This window comes from Lissotriton helveticus, chromosome 2_1, assembly GCF_964261635.1.
Source record: "Lissotriton helveticus chromosome 2_1, aLisHel1.1, whole genome shotgun sequence".
Taxonomy (NCBI): Eukaryota; Metazoa; Chordata; class Amphibia; order Caudata; family Salamandridae; genus Lissotriton; species Lissotriton helveticus.
The window spans coordinates 1,443,791,941-1,443,816,760 of record NC_136059.1 but is presented as its reverse complement, the minus strand read 5'-3'; the positions used below and the strand labels follow the sequence as shown (position 1 = coordinate 1,443,816,760).

The 24,820-nt window shown below is 46.9% G+C and overlaps 1 protein-coding gene across 1 annotated transcript in view; it reads right to left on the bottom strand.

The window, feature by feature from the left end:
* Positions 1 to 24,820, bottom strand: part of FRAS1 (Fraser extracellular matrix complex subunit 1) — a 1,313,599-nt gene that overhangs the window by 663,131 nt on the left and 625,648 nt on the right. Inside the window, exon 17 of the mRNA XM_078676362.1 lies at positions 19,227 to 19,459. Within this exon, the coding sequence (XP_078532488.1) occupies positions 19,227 to 19,459 (233 nt within the window). The remainder of the gene's footprint in view (positions 1 to 19,226; positions 19,460 to 24,820) is intronic.

Sequence of the window (24,820 nt, the reverse complement as noted above, 5' to 3'; positions counted from 1 at the left end):
CCTCTCTCCCTTTCCCTCTCTCTCCCTCCTGCCCTCTCTCCCCCTCCCTCTCTCTCCCTCCTGCCCTCCCTTTCCCTCCTGCCCTCTCTCTCCCTTTTCATCTCTCTCTCCCTCCTGCCCTCCCTCTCCCTCCTGCCCTCTCTCTCTCTCGCTCCATCTCTCTCCCCCTCCTGCCCTCTCTCTCTCCCTCCTGCCCTCTCTCTCCCTCCTGCCCTCTCTCTCCCTCCTGCCCTTCCTCTCCCTCCTGCCCTCCTTCTCTCCCCTGCCCTCCCTCTCCATCTCTCTCTCCCTCCTGCCCTTTCCCTCCCTCCTGCCATCCCTCTCCCTCCTGCCCTCCCTCTCCATCTCTCTCGCCCTCCTTCTCTCCTGCCCTCCCTCTCCCTCCCCCTCTGGCATCTCACTGTGTGTGTGTGTGTCTGTCTGTCTGTGTTAGCCTTCAGCCCGGCTGAGACAGCTTCCCCAGCACGCACACACAGACAGCCACACCAAAGTCCTTAGCAGGTTTTTAAAAGACCATTTACATATTATTGAGGCCCCACAGAGCAGAGGCTTTGTTTGTAGTATTTCACCTCTTTGCACCCTTGCATCTATTCTCCACTCTGCTCTGTGGGGGCCGGGGGAGCAGTGATTGTCTGCAAGGTCCGCGGGCCGCCAAGGAAGGCTTGCCGGGCCGCCACCGGCCCGCGGGCCGTACTATGAGTACCCCTGGACTAGATTATTTTTTTCACGTTTTTCCCGTTAGTTTGGTAAGCTCTAAGACAAGTTTACATTTATGTCCCCATTAGATTTGACAACGGCACGATTATATAACCGCATACTGCAATTGTCTATTAACGTGCAAACCCTCTGTACGCTACCAGCTAGCAACTATTAAGGTGCATTCCCTTTCTTCTATACTATTTACAATAGTCTTGTTTGGGCGTTCATGCTCAGGACTTAAGTGACACATTGGCATTTATTTTTACAGACTAGTAGTCTGGACGAGTTATTCCTTAAAGTTAAATGGTATCCTCAGATTGTCATCGGTGACTCCTAGAAACTGACGAAGGTATGCAATTTCTCGTTAACTCTAAGTACATGGTAGGGAACAGGGTTCACCTTATAATCGTGATTTTTCATCTAAATCCCGTTACTGTTTTCGTTTACGTAGTTGGTTCCTGAAAGATTCTCCTCCCCTCTTTTATTGGATTATTGTGGGTACCTTCAAGTAACTTACCAGTATTAGGAGGATCATAACGATTCAGGTGATTTAAATATTATTAACACGTCATTGTGTACAATTTTCAGTAATATTCCTACGACAACAGCACCTTTTATGTCCATTTTAATCCCTAGATTTACAGCCTACAGGCTCCTAGATTAACCTAGGGTTTTACTTGAGAGTATAGGACATCGTCTCTCAGCGACATAGCACCACATAGGTATGTGACGTCATGATGATCGTAATGGGTTGATATTAGAGGTAGATTAATAGTGCTCAGTTGTGCATTATGTACAGGGTCATTTATTTTCAAAGTTACCTCTAATTGTATTGTACTTTTTCGTATGTTTCAGATGTTTATGTTTTTATAGCAATGTATTAAAAGTAGGCGCACATTGATAAAAACTTGGTAGACATCTATTCACATTGTTGGTATGTTTAAATAACATTGTACCATCAAATGTACTGACGAATGATATGTTTTCCGCATTTACCTCATGTTCCATTCTATGTACTACTACAGATAGATGCACAATTGCATGAATTTATGAATACCGGGTTACCCCCCTGTTCCCCCTGAAGTGTCTGTGAACTACCATTAGATTGTTAACTTCTGTTATATTATTCTGCACCTTAACCGTACATTGATCGATTGTTTGTATATATTTTAGGATTTACCCCTGATGAAGGGTACCTCCTGTTCCCGAAATGCATTGGGCACCATGTCGTGTGAAAAGTGAATCAACAGTTTTATGAGTGATTAATAATCCTGTTTCCACATCCGACCAAGAGACGAGTCAGCAAAACATATGGTCTTCAACTTATGAACTGTGAAAAGACCAATTTTCATTTATTGTTTGTACAAAAAGATATTTTGAAAGAATATAAGATATGTCATACAGATATGCTAGAATAAAACACTAAATGTGTATGTGAACATTTGTGTACAGTACTGATTACTAGTAATATGTTGTTGTAGCATTGGGAAAGGGTTTCTTTTCCCCACAGGAACAGTGCACTCTACAAGCAGGTTTCCCTGCTTGCCTTCATGAGTATAGCCCCAGTTTGTGTCAGCCAAACACAAATCTGTAGAGTAGCACCTTTGGATTGAATTCAGATTACATTGTGGTTATATTTGCTCCTCAATTCTCACTCTTTACATCCTGACCGAAACCCAGGATAAAGGCTGAAAGATCGAAATCAGAGCCTGAATATCCTGGACACGCCGTTCGGGAGGATAGACATGAGAGTGCGTCGTATCCAGAACTGCTCCGATGAAGAGGAGCTTCTGAGGGGGAATCAGGTGCGACTTCTGCACATTGATGGAGAACCCCAGCAAATGCAGGAGGTTGTTCGTAGTCTGGAGGTGGGAGACGACTGCCTGGGTCGAGCCCGCCTTCAACAGCCAGTCGTCGCGATAGGGGGAAGGTTGGAACCCCTGATCTGCGCAGATGAGATGCGACCTTCGTGAACACCTGAGGGGCGCTGGTAAGGCCAAATGGGAGCACGAAAAACTGAAAGTGCTTGTGACCTACCATAAACCGTAGGTAGCGCCAGTGGGTCGATAGGACGGAAATATGGAAATATGCGTCCAGCAGGTCCAACGCTACCATCCAGTCTCCAGGGTCGAGAGCAGACAACACCTGAGCCAAAGTTGGCATCTTGAACTTCTCCTTTGGGAGGAGGCGATTGACGTTCCGGAGGTACAAGATAGGACGCAGGTCCTTGTCCTTCTCGGGCGGATATATGACGTTACCACGCGTTCTTTTACCACGCAGACCATTACCACGCATTTTTTACAACGCATGACCCTTTACCACGCATACCATTACAACGCTGGTATTTACAACGCAGGTACTATTACAACGCATACCATTACAACGTAAGTATAGGTAAGTAAAGAATATGTTAAATAATGTAATTATTAATATTTTTTTAATTAATAAATTTTTATTTTAATATTTAATATTTTAATTATTTATATTAATATTTATTTATTAATTTTTATATATATATGTTAAAAATACCCCTGTACCCCAAAACCCAAACCCAGCCCTAAAACCTAAAAATACCCCTGAACCCCAAAACCCAAACCTGAACCCTAAAAATACCCCTGTACCCCAAAAACTGAAAACTGACCCTGAACCCTAAAAATACCCCTGTACCCCAAAAACTGAAAACTGACCCTGAACGCTAAAAATACCCCTGTACCCAAAAACTGAAAACTGACCCTGAACCCTAAAAATACCCCTGTACCCCAAAAACTGAAAACTGACCCTGAACCCTAAAAATACCCCTGTACCCAAAAACTGAAAACTGACCCTGAACCCTAAAAATACCCCTTTACCCAAAAACTGAAAACTGACCCTGAACCCTAAAAATACCCCTGTACCCAAAAACTGAAAACTGACCCTGAACCCTAAAAATACCCCTTTACCCAAAAACTGAAAACTGACCCTGAACCCTAAAAATACCCCTTTACCCAAAAACTGAAAACTGACCCTGAACCCTAAAAATACCCCTTTACCCAAAACTGAAAACTGACCCTGAACCCTAAAAATGAATATGCTACTTACCAGTATGCATCTGTTCTTGGCATGTAGGGCTGCTAACATTCATATCTTAGCATTAGATCGCCGCCTAGTGTTGGGCTCGGATGATTGCACATTGTTGTCCTGGAAGAGTCTTCGAAGTATCCTGAGATAGGTGGCTCCTCCCCTGGACTACAGTGCGCATGGGCATCGGCTCCATCCCCAGATTGTTTTTCGCCATTGTGGCAGAAGATGGAGTGAAAAGTGTAAAGGATGTCCATGCTAATGAATAAATACAATAGTATATCTGCAGCTGCGACAGGCACCGGGGAGGAGGGCGGGCGATATGAATGTTAGCAGCCCTACATGCCAAGAACAGATGCATACTGGTAAGTTGCATATTCAGTTCGAGGCATGTGGGCTGCTAAATTCATATCTTAGCATAGAATACATAGCAGTCCCTCCATCAGCGGCGGTTGCCCGTGCCAGCTGCAGAAACCTGAAAAAGTGTCTTGAGAACAGCCTGTCCTACAGCTGCTTGCTGCTTGGAATGCACATCAACACAGTAGTGTTTTGTGAAGGTATGTGGTGTGACCCACGTGGCTGCTCTGCAAATATCCTCTAAAGGAATGTTCCCTAGGAAAGCCATGGATGCCCCCAGTTTGCGTGTGGAGTGCGCTCTGGGGGGTATTGTTAAAGTGCGCTTGGCTTTTTGATAACATATCTGGATGCACTTAACAATCCACCTGGCTATCCCTGCTTTGGAAATTGGGTTGCCTTTGTGTTGTGGTGCGAAGGCAACAAAGAGTTGTTTTGTCTTTCTAAAGGGTTGTGTTCTGTCTATGTAGTACATCAACGCCCTCCGTACATCTAAGGTATGGAGCATTCTTTCCGCCACCGTTTGCGGGTTTTGAAAGAATGCTGGTAAGTCAATAGTTTGGTTTAGATGAAACTGTGACACCACCTTTGGAAGGAATTTGGGGTTAGTGCGTAGCACTACCCTATTTGGATGAATTTGAATGAATGGCTCTTGGATTGTGAGCGCCTGCAGCTCACTGACACGCCTCAGAGACGTAATAGCTATAAGGAAAGCTACTTTCCACGTAAGGAACTGGAGTTCACACGAGTGCAGTGGCTCAAATGGTGGTCCCATCAGTCTGGTGAGGACGACATTGAGGTTCCACACTGGAGCTGGCGGTGTCCTTGGGGGAATGACTCTTTTCAGACCTTCAAGGAAGGCTTTAATGGCGGGCACTCTGAAGACAGAGAGGTGCTGCCTGTTCTGAAGATAAGCCGCTATGGCGGATAGATGTATCCGAATGGAAGTGTACGCCAGATTGCACTTGTAAAGATGCAACAGATAGCAGATGATGTTGGGGATAGATGCATCAAGCGGGTTGATGTCATTGGCTGTACAGTAGATGACAAAACGCCTCCACTTCGCAGCATAGCATGCTCTAGTAGTTGGTTTCCTCGCCTCCTTGATGATGCTCATGCATTCTGGAGGCAGGTTAAGGTACCCAAACTCTAGGACCTCAGGAGCCAGATCGCCAGGTTGAGCTGTTGCGGATCTGGATGCTGAATTTCTCCATGGTTCTGCGTCAAAAGACTGGGCGTGAGACGCAGTCTTTGATGTGGCACCACTGAGAGTTCGAGGAACGTGGTGTACCATGCTTGGCGCGCCCACGTTGGAGCAACTAGGATGAGAGTCATCTTGTGCTGCCTTAGCTTTCTTGCGACCAGCGGTATTAGAGGGGCTGGCGGAAAAGCGTACGCAAATTTGCCTGACCAGTTCATCCATATCGCATTCCCCTGCGACTGTGGGTGAGGGAACCTGGCGGCAAAGTGTTGGCATTTTGCGTTCTCTTTTGTGGCAAACAGGTCTATCTCCGGATGACCCCACTGCTGGAAGTACGGGTGGAGGACAGATGGGTGTAACTCCCACTCGTGCATTTGATGGCTGTACCTGCTGAGCAGATCCGCCATCTGATTGTCCTTTCCTGGGAGGTGTTCTGCCATGAGGAAAATGTTCCTCTGAATGGCCCACTTCCACATGCTCTGAGCCAGATGAGACAGCTGTGGCGAGTGGGTGCCTCCCTGCTTTTGAATGTAGTACATCGCGGTCATGTTGTCCGTCCGGACTAGCACGACCTTGTTGCACAGATGTACAATGAAGGACTTGAGCGCCATGAAGATCGCCATCAGTTCCAGATAGTTGATGTGCATCTTTTGTTGCTGCGTTGACCATAGTCCCTGCACTGTGTAATTGAGCACATGAGCTCCCCATCCCTGGAGAGATGCGTCCGTTGTCAGGACAATCTGCGGCACAGGCTCTTGGAACAGTCGGCCCTTGCAAAGGTTGTGTGGAGTCCACCAATGCAGAGAGTCGTATGCCCGACTGGTAACCAACACTAGGTCTGTCAATTGTCCACGAGCCTGTGTCCACTGATTCGCTAAGCACTCCTGGAGCGGGCGCATGTGTAGCCGTGCGTGAGGGACTATGAAGATGCAGGAGGCCATCATGCCTATCAACTGCATGAACACTCTCGCTGGAAGCGAGTGTTGTGGCCTGAACCTTTGGATCAGGGCCTGCATGCTGTCTATCCTGACTTGGTTTGGCTGAGCCATGGCCGTCAGGGTGTTGATCGTTGCACCTAGGAACTGCCGGACATGTGCCGGCTGAAGATGCGATTTTGGGTAGTTTAGGGAGAAACCCAGATCGTGAAGAAGGTGAATCGTAGTTGACATGTCCGCGGCACACTGCTGCTCTGACTTGGCTTGTACGAGCCAGTCGTCTAGGTAGGGGTAGACATGGATGTTCTGCCTCCTGAGGTGCGCCGCTACTGTCGCCAGACACTTGGTGAACACCCTCGGGGCTGTTGTGACTCCGAAGGGTAGGACCTTGAACTGGTAGTGCCTGCCTTGAATAGTGAACCTGAGGTATTTCCTGTGTGACGGGTGTAGTGGAATGTGGAAATACGCATCCTTGAGATCTAAGGTTGCTAAGAAATCTCCTTGGTTTAGCAAGGGAAGAATCTGTTGCAGTGTAAGCATGTGGAAATGTTCCGATAGTATGTACAGGTTGAGGGGGCGTAGATCTAGAATGGGTCTGAGAGATCCGTCCTTCTTTGGAATAAGGAAGTACAGGGAATATACCCCTGTGCCTTCCTCTCCCACCGGCACTTGCTCGATTGCTCCCTTTTGCAGCATCACCACTACCTCCTGCTGCAATAAGAGCAAGTGCTCTGCGGACATAGGCCTTTGCCTTGGCGGGATGTTGGGTGGAGTGGACTTCAACTCTAGGCAATAACCATACTGGACTAGTTGTCTCACCCACCTGTCTGTGGTGATGTTTTTCCAGACGGGCAGGAACTGCTGCAGTCTCCCCCCGACAGGTGTTAGGTGGTCGGGGGGCAGTGACAGAGAGTCACTGTTTGCTTGGAGTAGAGGAGCGGGGGTTGTTGTTTCCTCTGCCGCGACCTCTGTTGCTGTTATTCCTATAACCTCCCTTGTTCTGTTTCGTGAACGAGGATTGCGCTCCACCTTTTGAGAACTGGGATTGTTGACCCATCTGTCCTCTGGTGACCCCACGTGCACCTGAGCGACGAAAATTGCTGCCACGAAACTGTTGAGACTGCAGGGCCCCCATGGATTTAGCAGTTTCCGTGTCCTTTTTTATTTTCTCTAGGGTGGTGTCAACATCTGGACCAAACAGACTATCAGGATTGACCGGTTGATTAAGAATTGTAGTCTGAATATCCGGTTTAAAGCCTGAGATGCGTAGCCACGCCTGTCGTCTCAGCATAACGCTAGTGTTGACAGCCCTAGCAGCTGTATCTGCAGCGTCAAGCGCACACTTGATGGCTGCGTTTGAGATTAGCTTTCCTTCGTTAATGAGCAGTTGTGTAGCTTCTTGGAACTGTGGAGGCAGGTGTTGTACAACCTGTTCTAGGGTGTCGTAGTGTGCCCTATCGTAACGCGCCAAGAGCGCCTGTGTATTGGCGATGCGCCAAAAGTTTGATGCCTGTGCAGCTACTCTTTTGCCCCCTGCCTCTAGCACTTTGGACTCCTTATCCGGGGGAGGAGCTTCACCCGTTGTCTGGGAGTTGGCACGCTTCCTGGCATTGGCGACCACAAGAGAGTCCAGTGGCAATTGTCCCCGGATGTAGGCGGGGTCCGCAGGTGCAGGCCTGTACTTCTTTTCAATGCGAGGGTTGACCACTCTCGCCCTTGTAGGCTCCTTAAAAATGTCCCCAGCATGTTTGAGGACTCCTTTTAGCATAGGAAGTGTCTTTACTGTCCTTTCAGAGACTGAAAAGGTGTCGAAAAGGAAGTCTTCCTCAACCGGGTCGGCATGCATGTCCACATCATGATTGGCTGCCGCCCTTTCAAGTAGTGCATGAAAGCCTGCTGAGTCCTCAGTCGGGGATGCACGTGCATTAAAGAGCTGCGGGTCCTGCCCCACACCCTGGGTGTTCTGGTCACCAGTGTCATCGTATGAATCCGGTTGTGCATCAGGTTCATCGATAGGGAAATTGTACTGCTCGTCCTCATCATACCCCTCACCCGCAGAGTGTTCTGGGGAGGGAGTAGGGCTCCGTCTTGGAGGAGGCTGGATTGGCTCCGTGAGGCCTGAGGCGTCAAGGGGCACCCTCTTCTTTTTCAGTGGGATGACATAGGAGTCCACTGGCTCCGAAGTGATTTTCCTCTTATAGAGGGTCAGCTTGCCTGTGTCAGCGTCGATGAAATGCTCTGAATCGTCTTCTGATTCGAGTACCCGACGTGGAAGCGGGCCAGCCGGCGAAGAAACTTGTTTCGGAGCCGGTTTGGTTGAAAACGCTTTCGGCGCCTCCTTAGGTGGCAAAAGAAAGAGAAGTTTTCCAGAAGGCTTTGCTGGAGTGTCCTTTTGCGGCTGCGGCGATGGTATCGGAGCCGACGGGGCAAAGGCTTTCTCTCTGATTCTTTGCAGTGAGTCAGCGATGAGGGACGTCTCACTCACAGTGGGTTTCGTCGCTGACGAGGATGGTCTGATCGGTCCCTCGGATCCGACGTCCTTGTGGGCCTTGTGCGCTTTGGGCGCGGAACCCGCCTTCACCGCCTCCGATTCCTGATTCCGGGGCGCAGACTTCTTGTGCGTAGCCTCCTTGGAGCCGACTTTGGCGGGCTTGGACGGCGTCGGAGCCGCTGACCCGTGCCGACCATCTTTCTCGGAGGACCCCTCCTTAGGCGTCGGTTTCGATTTTGCAGCATCGGAATCGACGGATTTCTTCGGCTTCTGCGGACCGGAGGTCGACGGAGCCGATGGGGTAGCGGGCACCGTCTTTTTCACCGGCACGGCAGCCATCTTAGGGACGCTCGAGTCCTTAAGTTTCGGTTTCGTTTTCGGGTCGGCCATTTTAGGTTTAGTCGATCCCGATGGTTTCAGTTTCGTTTTCGAAACAGTCTGCTCAGCAAGTGAGTCCGTAGCCGGGCCCGAAGGCGGGGCTGTGGCTTGCGGCAACGGGTCTTGGGTAAGGCCGACCGGCGATCCCGTGTCCCGGTCGGTATCTTCGTAACCTTCGGGGCAGAGCTCGTCCCCCGAGCTGTCTGCCGCGGCCCCATAAATCTCATCGTCGTCTCCTACCTCTTCGACGTATTCAAGGCCTTGACCCGCGACTCCGTCGTCGTCTCCCGGATCCGCCTCGACCTCCGTCTCTGGTGGGGAGATTTGTAGATGGTGACCCTGGACCTCTTCGTCCTGGTCGCCGAAGATGTTCTCCGGATCCGGGGCCGCTTGCTTAGCTTCCAAGCGCACCGCGCGCCGAAGCTTGAGAGTTTTCTTGGAGCGGAACTGCGCACACAATTTGCACTTTCCGTCGTCGTGGTCAGGCGAAAGGCACTTGTTACAGACGGGGTGTAGATCGATGTGTGGGTACTTGGACCCACAGAGCGGGCAGTACTTAAACGGGCTCCGCTCCATGTCCGAAAAGGCTTGCAGTCGTGTCGCGATGAGAAGGCCTCAAAGTTCAGAGAGCGAAGAAAACTCTGCTTATTCCGGCTCCAAGAGACGGAAGACTCGAGACCGTGCGCAGACAATACCGACGCAATGAAATCGAGGCCTTTTGGCCGCTAAAAGTTAGTTTTACTTGGTTCCGACAGTAAGACGTCGAGACCACATCCGAACCCAATGGCGGAAAAAAACAATCTGGGGATGGAGCCGATGCCCATGCGCACTGTAGTCCAGGGGAGGAGCCACCTATCTCAGGATACTTCGAAGACTCTTCCAGGACAACAATGTGCAATCATCCGAGCCCAACACTAGGCGGCGATCTAATGCTAAGATATGAATTTAGCAGCCCACATGCCTCGAACTACCCCTTTACCCAAAAACTGAAAACTGACCCTGAACCCTAAAAATACCCCTTTACCCAAAAACTGAAAACTGACCCTGAACCCTAAAAATACCCCTTTACCCAAAAACTGAAAACTGACCCTGAACCCTAAAAATACCCATTTACCCAAAACCAAAACCTAAAATATTTTAAATAAAATTATATACTTACCAATACTTACGTTGTAATGGTATGCGTTGTAAAGGTAGCTGCGTTGTAAATACCAGCGTTGTAATGGTATGCGTGGTAAAGGGTCCTGCGTTGTAAAAGTTGCGTGGTAAAGGTAGGTCGTGGTAAAAGTTGCGTGGTAAAGGTTGTATACCTTCTCGGGCACCAGAAAGTAGTGGGAGTAGCAACCACGTCCTACTTCTGACGCAAGGAATGCGCTCAATGCCCCCCTTGCCCAAGAGGGCCACGACCTCCTGTTGAAGTAGTGCCAAGTGATCCCATAACATGTGGTGGTACTGGGGTGGCATTGCTGGAGAGGTAGTCTCGAAGGGGAGGGAGTAGCCCCTCCAGACTATTTGTAAAACCCACCAGTCCGTAGTGATGGTGCACCCGTAGGGGAGGTGATGGCGAATCCTGCCACCTACTGTTGTTGATGGGCCTGAAAGACCGGACTAGGAAGGTTAGGAGGCAGTGGTGGCCTGGGTGGAGGTGGACTGACCCGCCCGCTGGTCCCCGGACCCACCTCGGTGGGTCCCACGTCAGCGGCCGCGCTGGGACTGTTGCTGCGCAGGCCTGTGGCTCTTAAGCGAACATGTCGAGGCGACCCTTCCGTGGCCACGAAAGGAGTGAAAAGCAGAAGGCGGAGGAGGGCAAGTGGCCGAAAGGCCCAAGGACTTGGCCATAGCGAGAGAGTCCTTAAAACGCTCCGACGCACTATCTGCCTTGTTGCCATAAAGGCAAATGACATCAAAGAGCATGTCCATGAGAGTGTTCTGGACATCCCCAGACAAGCCAGTTGTCCTCAGCCAGGCCTGGAGGTGGAGCGCCACTGTCGTGTTAATCGCCCTACCCAGCGAGTCGGCGTTGTCAAGGCAACAACGGATTGTGAACTTGGCTGCATCGCTCCCTTCAGAAATAGCCTGAGAGAGCACTGTCCGGGCCTCCTCCGGACACTGAGGCAGCACTTGCACCATCGTATCCCACACAGAGTGGGAATAACGGCCCCAAGAGGCATGTGGTGTTCACAGACCACAGCCCTAAACTGGCGGAAGAAAAAATCTTCTTCCCAAACTGTTCCAGTCTTTTGGATTCCCTGTCCGGGGGTGGAGTAGGGAATGCGCTCTGGGATGTTGAGGCTTGGACAACTAAGCTCTCAGAGGAAAAGTGGGTCACCGGGGGCCGGGCTATGGCGTCAGGCCACGTTCCTATCCACAGGTGCCCAAAAGAATGTCAGAAAGTGCACCATTAAAAGGCAGCTGTGATACCGCAGAGGTAGCCGCCGGCTGAAGCACTTCTGTCAGGAGGTTAGTCCTGATGGCCACTGTAGGGAGTTGGAGGTGGAGAGCCTCCGCCACCCTACGCAACACCACTGCGTAACTAGCACCCCCTCCATAGCCACGGTAGGAGGAGTTAGCATGCCTAGGTCAGGAGAGGTGTCAAGACCACTGTCATCCCCCAGCTCCTCTGCCCAGTCCGGGTCATACTCACGCTGAGCTATGAGAGGGTCCTCAAACCCCTCACAGTCCTCCCCTTTCTCCGAAGGCTGATGTACAGGCTGGAAAAAAGGAGATTGGACATAGGGTTAGAAAGGCCCCATCAGCGTTGGAATTGCACATCAGGGCTGACACCGGTAACAAAGTCGTACGGTGGCATAGGCGACTTCGGAGGTGGTGCCGGTGGGGGTCGACGTTGGTGGAGGTGTCACAAAGTCAACCGGCGTCGACCGAGATCCAGGCCTGGATCCATGGAGGCCCTGCGGTGCCGGAGCCCACAGTGATGCCGGAGCCGCCGACAGTAAAGGGCGAGGACCCCCAGACTGCACGCCGGCGGGTCTCTACGGACCAAAGGGGCGGGCCATGACTGACAGAAATTCCTGCAGCTGGGCTGGAGTCGCCGATGGACCCGGGAAGGGCGTGTAGCCGACGGCGACTGCGTAGGTTCTGCCAGAGTTCACACCCTTCCTGAGAAGCAACTTGGGGTAATGTTCTAAACACCTCTTGTCCCTTAGACCCTAAACAATGGAGTAAAATATTTTTCTTCCTCTCAGCCCCCATTCTATCTCAATTAATAGATTTAAGGTACGTTAGAAATTCCTCCTTCCATCTGGCCTATGGATTAGGAGGTTCACCTTTAGATTGCAGAAATTCAGCAGGCGGTTCAAACTGCATAATGACTGCGGATAATACAATAGACTAACGATAAATATACATAAACACGCCCCCAAACAAAAAGTAAATATGGGACACAGTTCCACACAATAATGTACCTTACACAGACATTGCTCAAGTATGTGGTCAAGATGCAAAGATTAATATGGTAGTATCTAGTAAAGGATACCAATGTACAGCCTTAAATGTACAATCTTTAATGAATAGCCGGGTGCCTGGGCGTGAAGTAATTTCAAAGTATTCAAAATGTATCAATGCGCAGCCATGCGCATTGATATATCACCACAAGTTCCAGGAACAAAAGCTGTGGATCAGTGTTAAAAAAAACAGCTCACAGATGCACAGCGGTGCGCATCCCCATATAGCATTAATATCACAAGCTGTGCGCATCCGCGTTATGAACACCATGCGCTCCATTTAAAATGGCGCCTGTGTGCACGACATGTAGCATGTACTGCATCATACAGGGTGACACTTTATCTACCACGGCTGATGAGAAATCCTCACATCTTTGCCCCGCATCTGGGAATAACTCGCGTCTCCTTGCTGCTCTAAAAGACCTCGCGTCAGGGGTGCCTCGCTCCTGGGCTTGCTAACAGACACGGTCCACAGGACACAGGACATTGAAATCCAAATAATCCCAACCAAAGCCAAGTTGTGGTAAGTCCAAGCCATGTAAAATATAGTACCTCAAACTAACTTCTTGTGGACTCTGCAAATGCTCCAGAAGCCTATAAACACTTATAGCCCAGAAATATTCAGAAAAGAGCTCATTTGTAATAAAGTAACTATTGCTGCTGGGTTCATAATATCCTCAAGATGATGTGACCACTCCTGTGGCGGCAATAGTAGCAATAAGTATCACTCCTCACAAGTGGTATATTCAAAGAAATCAGGTCCAAACGGTGAATAAATAGAAGTTTATTTGGAGACGGCACAGTACTTGCCTGAAAGCTATCTAGCACAAATTCCTCTGTGCCACAATTCTGGAACAGAACTACCATAAATGCATGAGCCACAATTAAACAAACACGTTACAATTAAGGGAGACTACCAAGAATAAAATAGTCTCCATTTTTCTTTCTATAGATGGCTAGAAAGGAAAATAATTAGAAAAATGGTGGGCATTTTAGTACATGGAATGAAGAGGTAGTCTTGTGTCTGATACAAGGCATGTTGCAGCCGATTTTTATTTTTTCAATAAATGTTTCAGATCAGCTATTGCACAAATGGAAACGCCATAACGTAGGACTGTTAAGATGCTTAAGAATAACAATGTATGTTAAGCAAAATGATACTTACCAGTATGCATCTGCTCTTGGCATGTAGAGCTGCAGAGTTACACACTATGCATAGATGGCCACCTAGTGTTGGGCCCGGATGTTTGCAGTTTGTTTTGTTGTAGAAAAGTCTTTGGAATTCACAGGATAGGTGACTCCTCCTTTGGATGATACTGCGCACGGGCATCGGCTCCATCCCCAGATTGTTTTTCACTATTAGGGAAGTGATGGAGCTGTACAAGAAGTAGTGATGTCCATGTAGTTTGTATCTAATTAAGATAATACTGGAACAGATAAAGGTAGCTGGGGAGGCGGGTGGGCGTGTGTAACTCTGCAGCTCTACATGCCAAGAACAGATGCATACTGGTAAGTAGCATTTTCCGTTCGAGGCATATGAGCTGCAGATTACACACTATGCATAGATTGTATAGCAGTACCCACCTTAGCGGTGACCACCCCTATCTGTTGCAGTTGTTTGAAATAGAGATTTTAGTACAGCCTGGCCCACAGTGGCTTGTTGCTTAGTTTGCACATCTACACAATAGTGTTTTGTGAATGTGTGCGGTGTAGACCATGTAGCTGCTTTGCATATGTCATCTAAGGGAATGTTCCCTAAGAATGCCAGAGAAGCCCCTAACTCTTGTAGAATGGGCTTTTGGGGGAATTGTTAACGTACGCTTGGCTTTCTGGTAACAGATTTGTATGCATTTGACAATCCACCTTGCAATTCCAGATTTTAATATGGGATTTCTTTTATGTGGTGGTGAAAAGGACACAAAAAGCTATTTTCTTTTGCGAAAACTTTGTGTTCTTTCTATGTAATAAAGTAGCGCTCTTTTAACATCTAAAGTGTGTAGAGCTCTTTCAGCGACTGTTTGTGGCTGCAAGAAAAATACGGGCAGCTCCACAGATTGATTTAGATGGAATGGTGAAATGACTTTTGGAAGGAATTTAGGATTAGTAGGAAGAACCACTTTGTTATGATGCATTTGCAGGAAAGGTTCTTGAATGGTAAATGCTTGCAGTTTGCTTACTCTTCTAAGAGAAGTAATGGCTACTAGGAAAGCTACTTTCCAAGTTAGGAATTGCAATTCACATTTGTGTAAAGGTTCAAAGGGCGGCCCCTTGAGACGTGTGAGAACGACGTTTAAGTAAGTTACACACTGGTGAAGGTGGTGTTCTGGGAGGGATTATTCTTATCAGCCCTTCCATGAAAGCTTTTATAGCTGGTACTCTAAAAAGAGATAGATGTTGTCTATTTTGTAAGTATGCTGCTATAGCAGCAAGGTGTAACCATATAGATGTGTATGCTAAGTTACACTTTTGAAGGTGTAGGAGGTATCCTATGATGTGTTGAATAGACACATCCAGGGGGTTTATGTGATTGTTTTGACAGTATATCACAAACCTTTTCCACTTAGCATCATAACATGCTCTGGTAGTGAGACGTCTAGCTTCTTTGATGACGTTCATACATTCTTGAGGAAGGTTAAGGTAACCAAACTCTATGACTTCAGGAGCCAGATCGCTAGGTTGAGCTGAGCTGGGTCCGGGTGTCTGATCTCTCCATGGTTCTGTGTTAATAGGCGTGGAGATAGGCTTCGTTTTTGGTGTGGCATCACAGATAGTTGCAGCTGTGTGGTGTACCACGGTTGTCTGGCCCAAGTTGGAGCAACTAGAATGAGTGTTAGGGAATGTTGCTGTAGTTTGCGTACCACTAATGGAAGTAGTGGGAGAGGAGGAAAAGCGTACGCAAATCGTCCTGACCAGTTCATCCATATCGCATTGCCTTTGGACAATGGGTGTGGGTATCTGGCAGCGAAGTTTGGGCATTTTGCATTTTCGTGGGTGGCGAAGAGGTCTATCTGAGGCTGTCCCCACGTTTGGAAAAACAGTTGAAGAACTTGCAGATGAAGTTCCCCACTCATGGATCTGCTGTATCTGTCGACTTAGAAGATCTGCCATGGTGTTTTGTACTCCTGGGACATGTTGGGCTAAGAGGAAGATCTTTAGAGGTATAGCTCATCTCCATATCTGCTGTGCTAACAGAGAGCTGCAGAGTGTGTGCCCCGCCTTGTTTGTTTATGTAGTACATCACTGTCATATTGTCTGTGCGGACTAAGACAGCTTTGCCTGACATTTGAGTTTGAAATGCTTTTAGGGCTAGAAAGACAGCTAGCAACTCTAAGTGGTTGATGTGGAGTAGCTTCAGTTGCGGTGTCCACCTGCCTTGCATAGTGTGATGCAGTAGTTGAGCTCCCCAGCTGGAGAGCAACGCGTCCGCTGTCATGGTTATTTTGGGAACTGGCTCTAGGAACGGTCGGCCCTTTGGGTGTTTATTGTAGCACCGAGGTATTGTTGTATGTGCGAGTGTAGCAGAGGTGACTTGGTGTGATTTACTGTGAATCCTAAGTTGTGGAGTAGTAGAATTGTGGCGTGAGTGTGTTGTACGCACTGGCCGTATGAGCTTGCTTTTATGAGCCAGTCGTCCAGATATGGGAAGACGTGAATCCGCTGTCTTCTTAAGTGTGCTGCTACGACTGCTAGGCATTTGGTAAACACTCTTGGTGCTGTTGAGCATACTTCCTTTGCTGTGCTGATGCTTTGGAACTATTTCTATTGCATTTTTCTGCATGAGAGATACCACTTCCTGTCTGAGCAGTGTCAAATGTTCTTGTGACATTGGACACTGTCTGGGTGGTATATTTGGGGGGGTGGATGTTAGTTCTAAACAGTAACCTGACTGGATTATTTGAAGCACCCACCTGTCTGATGTGATGTTTTCCCATGCTGGTAGATATTGCTGTAGTCTTTCCCCGACCAGAGTGGAGTGGGGCGGGGGAAAGGGAGGGGAGTCATTGGGTAGGGGTGGAGGCAGAGCGGGAATTGTTGGTCTTGCCTTTGCCCTTGTTCTTACCTCTGTAACGACCCCTTTGGTAGCCCTTACTATATGTAGATTGTGTGGGGGCTTTGTAGGAGGTGGAAGGTGTGTCTGAAGCATATCCTCTGTTGTTACCTCTATAGGATGAGCATTGAAATGAAGGTCTGGGAGCCTGCAACTGCAAGGCTCCCATAGATTTTGCTGTGTCTGTATCCTTCTTCATTTTTTCAAGAGATACGTCCACATTGGGTCCGAATAAGTGTTGCTCATCAAAGGGTTGATTGAGTATAACACTCTGGACTTCAGGTTTAAAACCTGATATGCGCAGCCACGCATGTCTACACAGCAAAACACTTGTGTTAACTGCCCTGGAGGTGGTGTCTGCTGCGTCAAGTGCACAACGATTTGAGGTGTTAGTAATATTTTTCCCTTCCTGGATAAGCTCATTAGCTATATCTTTGTACTTATCCGGGAGGTGCTGCATCAGTGACTCTAGTTCATCATAGTGTGCTCTGTCGTAACGTGCCAATAATGCGTGTGTATTGGCGATACACCACATGTTTGTTGCTTGTGAGGCAGTTCTCTTTCCTGACGCATCAAGGAGTTTAGACTCTTTGTCAGGTGGGGGGAGCCTCACCTGACGTTTGTAAATTAGCCCTTTTGCGTGCGTTTGAGACTACAAGCGAGTCTAGGGGAACTGGGCCTTTAATGTAAGCTGGTTCTGATGGTGCAGCTTTATATTTTTTCTCTATTTTGGGTTAATGACCCGAGTTCTAACTGGGTCTTTGAAAACCTCAGGGCGTGTTTAATCACTCCTTTGAGCATGGGTAAAATGGATGAAGATCTTTGTACATTGTCAAATGTATCTAGTAGGAAGTCTTCCTCTACTGTGTCTGTATGCATATCCACCCCATGATATTGCGCAGCTCTGTGTACCAACTGATTAAAGCCCATAGTGTCTTCTGGCGGGGAAGGCCTAGAGGGGTACATGTCATCTTGAGGGCCATTTGGAACGTCTGGCGTGTTATAATCGTCCCATGGGTCAGGTGAGCCTGGGGGAATAGATGGATCATCTGGGTTACCCCCTATGTTATCAGAGCTATCATCCCCATTACCATCATGTATGATAGAGTGTGTAGGGGAATGCTGTGGCAGGGGAACAGGTGGTGATGGCATAGGTTGAGTAGAAGGGGAAGGCACTCTTAGCGGGGAAGTAGCTATGTCCTTCTTCTTTGGAGGAGGAGCCGGTGCTGGTGTTTCTAGTGGTCGTTTCTTTGAGCTTAAAGTCGACCAGTAGTTGGATCTTTCACCAAAGTCTTTTGTGCAGGGTCCGAGTGAAATAAGTCCTCTGCAGAACTGTGATCTTTTGGTGTGGAGGAAGGTTTTGGCACCGAAGTTGCTTCTTTTGGTTTTTGGCTCTGAATGTTTTTTCGGCTCCGACTGATTTTTCGGTGCCGATGAGGGTTTTGGATCGGGTTGTTTCTTCAGATCCGAAGCTTTGCCTGGCTCGGACCTTGGTTTCGGTGCCGAGATAGTACTTGCCTGTTTCGGTGCCGATGGTTTCGATGTGGGCGTGGCAACCGATGGTGTCTTTTTCGGTGCCGGTAGTTGTGCGTCGGCACCGTGTGGAGGTCGACTCGAGCCCGAGTCGCCTGAAGGCTTTGTTAGCTTCTTAGCCGGGCCCGAAGGTGGGGCAGTGAAAGCAGTGTCTCGGTGTCTTATTGGGGTGTGTCGAGGAAGGGTCGAGGTCGACGGTCTTACTTACGACCCGCTGCGCTGGAGTGATGTCCTCGACATCGGAATCTTCTGCCTCGGAGTTGCTGTCGACGCCATGTTGTTCTGGGACGTCGACGCCTTCCTCAAAGATGTCGTCTGGATTCGGAGCTGAAGATCTTTGAGCCATTGTTCTCCAAGCTCTTCGGTCCCGGATCGTCTTCTTGGAGCGGAAGGAGGCACAAGCAGAGCAGTCTCTGGCCTCGTGCTCCGGGGAGAGGCAAATGTTACACACCTCATGAAGGTCACTGTGGGGAAACTTCGACCTACATTGAGGACACTTTTTAAATGGCGTCCTTTCCATGAGCTGGAGTCGCGGCCTAGTTGGGCCCGAAGGCCTTTGACAGCGACCGAAATCGAAGTCCTGGATGTTGATAGAGTAGCGTTGATCGGAAACGCGTTCTAAACTGAATTCTCGAAGCTGGTGAGGATTGTGCGCCGACGGAAATCGGTTCCAACACGGAGCGCTGGAAACACATCCGAGCCCGGTGGCGGAAAAAAACAATCTGGGGATGGAGTCGATGCCCATGCACAGTATCATCCAAAGGAGGAGTCACCTATCCTGTGACTTCCAAAGACTTTTCTACAACAAAACAAACTGCAAACATCTGGGCCCAACACTAGGTGGCCATCTATGCATAGTGTGTAATCTGCAGCTCATATGCCTCGAACAAATATTTTATGAAAGTTGTTCCACAATGATTTACAACACAAAAGTAATACCTTAACAGCCGCACACAAACAACATTTAAACCATCATTCTGTAAACTTTGTACACAATTACTTTCAGAGGCATTTTTTAGTACACTTCCAAACCCGAAGTAATAGGAACAGCAGTGTAGGGTACACTTACCTATTTGGGTGCTCCTTATGCTGAACATCTAGATATTTCAAAGTGGCGATAAAAGACTGTGCCTGGAAACCCCTGGCAGTACCGGCCACAACAGGTGTATGACATATTGCACTGTCTGTGCCAATGGTGGCAACGTTACTTCTTAATGGTGTCCCCACATGTCCTGCCTTGTCAACTGCCTTTGCCACGCAGCGCACATTGAACCGTCGACTGAAGTAAATGGTGTCCAAAACCTTGATAAAATTAAGTAGACATATATAAGGCACTTTATATACATTTGATGAGTCTTGTGAAAAGACACACCGTGCATCTGTTTGTCACAACTGTGAATTGATTTAACACTCTTACAGTTTATTGCTACTTATTTTGCTTTGACCTGTTAAAGTACGCGTGGAATATAAATTACACAATATCTGACCCCGCTTTGCTACTTTTGTCACACCCTCTATTCGCTACAACAACCTACCACTTTAAAAGCCTGTTTTTCTGGTGGGGGAAACGTAAAATTGGTCTAAAAATATTGCATTCCACATCCACTGGTAGTATCGCCAGTCTACTCAAACATTTCCCAGGAAGACAACCTGCACCACTGGAGACTTGGCCAGCTCCAATACTGACTTCTTAATTACATTGTCAATGGTTGGTCACCAGTTAGGAGTCTGGAAAAGTGTTTAGTACCATTTCGGCAAGTCCCCCCTGAGTTAGATGTTGAGAACAACTTAATCATTAGACAAGGTTTGTTTGTACCACCATATGAATTATTTGAACCTTCGGTCAAAGCTGCACATTTTGGTCATCCTGACATGTCTGGTACAAATAAATTATTGCATACATTTTATTGGTGGCCAGGTATGGATGCTTTAGCTAAGCAATATATTAACACATTTCCTGAATGTTTATTATTGGAAAACTAACAAAATGCCAACTTGAGTAAACCATATGAGCCTTAGGACAAATTAGCAATAGATTTTTCAGGACCTCACAATGTACTGTGCAATTAAATTAAATATCAAATTGTACTCAGTGACTACTACTCGAAATGGGTTACTTATGATTTTGTTTCTTTTCCCACTACTGATTCTGTGATTGAATTCTTGAAAAAAAAAATTCACTGAAGGCTTTCCAAAAAGATTAGTGTCAGACAATAGTACACATTTCACCTCAAAGAAAATTGCAGATTTTCTAAACAAGTATTGAATTAAACATGAGAAAGCACCTATGTATTTCCAAGCAGCTAATAGTTTGGTTGAAAGATCTAACAATTTTTTTAAAGAAGGTATTCAGACAGCTTTGGCATCTGGATTAGATGTACGTAAGTATTTAAAAGAGAAAGTCAAGAGTTATTTTAATAATCCACATACCATCACATGTTTTTTCACCTTTTTTTATTGAAAGTTAGAGATGCTAGGGCTATTTTGAATCCTACTTTTGATAGCAAAATTAATTTACGGTCCATCGACATTGGATTAGAGTCTCACAGATGTGTGGATGAATGTGTTAGAGAGAAATTTGAAAGCAGATATTAATCCCCTAATAAGTCTTCCTCTAAGGAGCAAATATATTTTTTTGTGGGCAATTCGGTCATTGCCAAAACAACTAAAAAAAAAAAAAAAAAAATCAATAAATGTGGATCTAAATGTACTGAACAGCAACAAATTGCCAGAGTAGCACGCTCTGCTGTTTTATTGACCAATCGTGGGTGATGGAACAAAAGTGCTATTGCTAAAATTTAACCTTTACGAAAGGATATTATTGTAAAGAAAATGCTGGACAAAGAGAAGGCTTTGGATTGTTCATCTTGGGATTTCTGTAATGATGTTTCAAATCAGAATCGCATTACACAAAGTCATTCTATTCCTATTGCCTCGGTGAAGTTAGGAAGTCTGGCACATCTGAAGGAAAGTTCCCCAAACAAACCCAACATCAGCCCTCAAATATCTCTGTATGATTATGGTCTACTAACCACTTTCAACAAAGATTTTTTGGGGCTGCAATGATTGGTGGCAGTGTGTAGAGATACCCACGTAGCAGCCTTGTTCACCCCCCCCAGCCCACACAATCCAATTGGGAAAGCAAACTAAGTCTGCTTGCCTGATGGTGCAGGGAAGGGGGGGGGGGGGGAAGAGATCCTGTGAAGATCCATGATCTTAGCCTCTGCCTCGGTATTGCCAGCCTTTTTAACTCCTTACCCGATGGAAAGATACCAGCTGACTGCCAGGAAGGACATGATGCTTGGATTACTAAGCTTTCAGGTGAATTATGGGCAGAAAAGAATGGTGGATCACCTGGAGTGGGTGATATTGATGGAGTAAGGTCTCGTAAGAAAGAGACTTGCTCGGAAGCAATCCACTTGTTTAACTCACGAACAAGTTATTTATAGGTTTAGAGAAAACTAATACGCACCAGATGAACACACGTGGGTTAGTGAAGCTTGCTTATGTGTGTACTAGTACGGATAATAATGAAGACGGACTAATACAGCTTTAAATGGGAATCTGTTATGCGCATGCATCAACTGCATCTACGTAGTATGACGAATTAACGCTTGGAGGGAAATTCTGGCGCATGAGCAGAAAACACTAAAATGGAGTCTTGAAGACTCGCGTGCATGGCATCTGCTTAGCTGAAAGGAAAACAAGCTATTTTACCAACGATAATGCGGCAAAAGTATTAATAAGTAAACGCAAATAGAGTACAGGTGGGTGGTATACAGTGTGACCATTTCATTTGTGAAATTAATATTTGTCCTTCAGACTTTATGACTAGTGCGCATTTGGGGCACTGGATTAAGCAGAGTAATGTGAAGACTGCGCATCTCCACTGAAAGTTAAAACGGAATGATGACTGGGATATTGAAAGGGAGCCAAGGACACGAGTGTTACACCCTGGGAACAGATGGTGAAGAGTTCAACGATAGGGACTCGTATTCAAAATGTTATTAAATTGTTTCAAAATAAAATGTGGGAGCGTATGAGAACTACATTTATGAATACAAATTAAGGGGATGGGTTTGTGACCAATAGTTGAACTGATTTTAATGACATGTAAGCATGGTGTGATGGAGCTTCCCCCTTGTGTGACCAATCATATTTCAAATTTTTACCATATTAAAACTTTAGTGGGTGGAACATGAAGAAAAAAGGTTTAATTAAGATAGCTTCATTTAGTTAGAATAGAGAGACAGAGAGACTGAGAGACTGAGAGACATTGATGCTGCAAGTCGTGGATGCTGATGGTGGGGAGATGCTGAGGAGGAGCCAAATGCAGAACCTGAAGCAGAACTTTCTATCCTAATTTAATTGGGTTGGATCAGAAGATCCTGGAAGAATCTCGAGGAGGAAGAGAGTATCAGAGGGGGTGCGGCGCAATTGTCGCTATTCTAGAGAGGTCAACTATCCTGTCCTGAATCCTGTCCTGAAATCTTTGTCTCCTGACCTATCCCGGAGGACCCTTACCAGCCCTTTGGCCAGGAGGGTTGGTTTTTTACACTATTCTTGGTAAATATAATTTCTCGTTATTTGCAGATGCTCTTTTCTCTCTGTCCTCTTCCTTTCTAAGCATTAATTATTGTATGAATCCAAGGTAAATGTTTTCTTTGGATTTAATGAATTTAATTTCCTCTCCTATGAATGATGGTGACAGCACTGTATTATGAAATGGTTCACATGCATTTAATTTAGATAAAGATTTAAACCTTCCAGTCTGTGATAACTTACTTCATAATTAAGTCTGTGATTATTTACTTCATAATTAAATGAATAGTAAAAATGTATTATCACCATCAACTAGTTCAACTAATGGTCCATTGACCAGAGGAAAGAACTTCTTGGGTTAGTTTGAGATGAACAGAGGTACCAAATAACTAATCCTGAATATTGTGAATATATATATATATATATATAATATATATATATTATATATATATATATATATATAATATATATATATATATATATATATATAATATATATATATACATATATATACACACTTTGACAACCATCGGTTTACTCAAAAGTGAGTTTATGGGCACAGGTGAGTATATGGTAGTAGAGTATCTGCTGTTGGTACACCGCTGGATTAGTATAGTCTAGCCAGAAGTCTGACAGCAGAAGTTGAGAAGTTGAAGTGGGTTTGTCCCGTGCTACCAGAACTGGTTCCAGGATGGCACCATTGAAAGGCAGTAATGGTTAGGTTGTAGGCGTTGTCAGAAGGAGAACTATTACTATTAGCCTCTACTACCAGAAGCTGAAGGACCAACACCTCTGCTGCTTTCTTGAACATAACCTATGAAATGGGGGTGGGGGGGCAGTGGGAAAGTTCATCACCATCTCAAGCGAACAGTCTAATTCACTTGTGGAACAGAGCTCGTGCAGCTCAAGGCCTTGGTAGGTCCCATCATCAACTCCATATGGATTAAGGTCTATAGATTCTTGATCCGTTCCAAACTAGTGATGTATTCTGTTTCTATATTCCTCCTCTTCAAGAATCCTCTGCTCCTCCCTTCTTGACTTTTTCAGTGATGTAGTTTCAGTGGCAAGAGGTGGAGGCAGGGTCTGCGCTAGTGGAGGCAGTGTAGGTCATGGCGTAGGTGGATGTGGTGTGGAGCAACTCAAATCTGGTACAAAAGTCGGACGGGCTGGCATCATTCGAGGCAGGTTGGATCCGAGCTGCATCGGGACCTGAATGCGTACCTGATGGCGCCAACAATCTGACATATATGGAATACATAGTGTTGAGGAACGCAGCTGGTTCTGTGCCTAGGGTCTTGATACCGAAAACGTCGATGTTGGATTCCCCAGAAAGATAAAAAGGTGGAGCCAGTGGAGACAGAGGAGGCACTGGGCCAGGTCAAATAGAGTCACTGGAGTAGGGCCTCTTGGAAAAGATTGGCCCAGCTCCACGATGACCAACTTCCACTCCAAGGAAGAAGGGAGTCGGAGGGAGTCAGTGTGACTAACCTTTTTGCTTCTTGTATGTCCTGGGCTTCAGACGCAAAGATTATGAAGAAGGGGTCCCCGAACGAGGTCTCAAACATAGTCGACTTCACCTGTGAAAAAGTATCCCAGGTTGAACCAGTCTGCCCATTGCCAACATGACTAATAACCTCTCTCGACATTCAGAGCTACTTAGCCCATATCCAGAGGTTTGGCTACCAAGGGGGTACAGGCCCTTTGAAAAACCTGTTTGACAATTGGCTTCTACTTTCCTGTCCCTAGTTCCTGCCTGTCTGCCTAAAGCACAAGTTACTACTTGTGTAACAATATAGCTGTAAGAGACATTAGTTAGTGATAGATTCCTTATCGTAGAATATCCCCAGACTGGATCCGGAAAGTTTTTTCGTCAGCAGTACCCCTGCGCGTCTGTAGGTGGATTTCTGCGGCTCCGCGTCCGTCGCTGGCATTGTAAGCGCCGAGATGACGTCACGGAGAATACTTAGGCACCACCCATGAGCTCCGACGTCAGTTCTGTACACGAATTTCCGCACCAGAAACGCAGAGCCATGCAAGAAACTGACCACAGGTGCCATGAAACTAGGACCCTGAAAGGGATGACATTAACCCAAGAAATCAGTTCGCAGAACGGGGAGGATG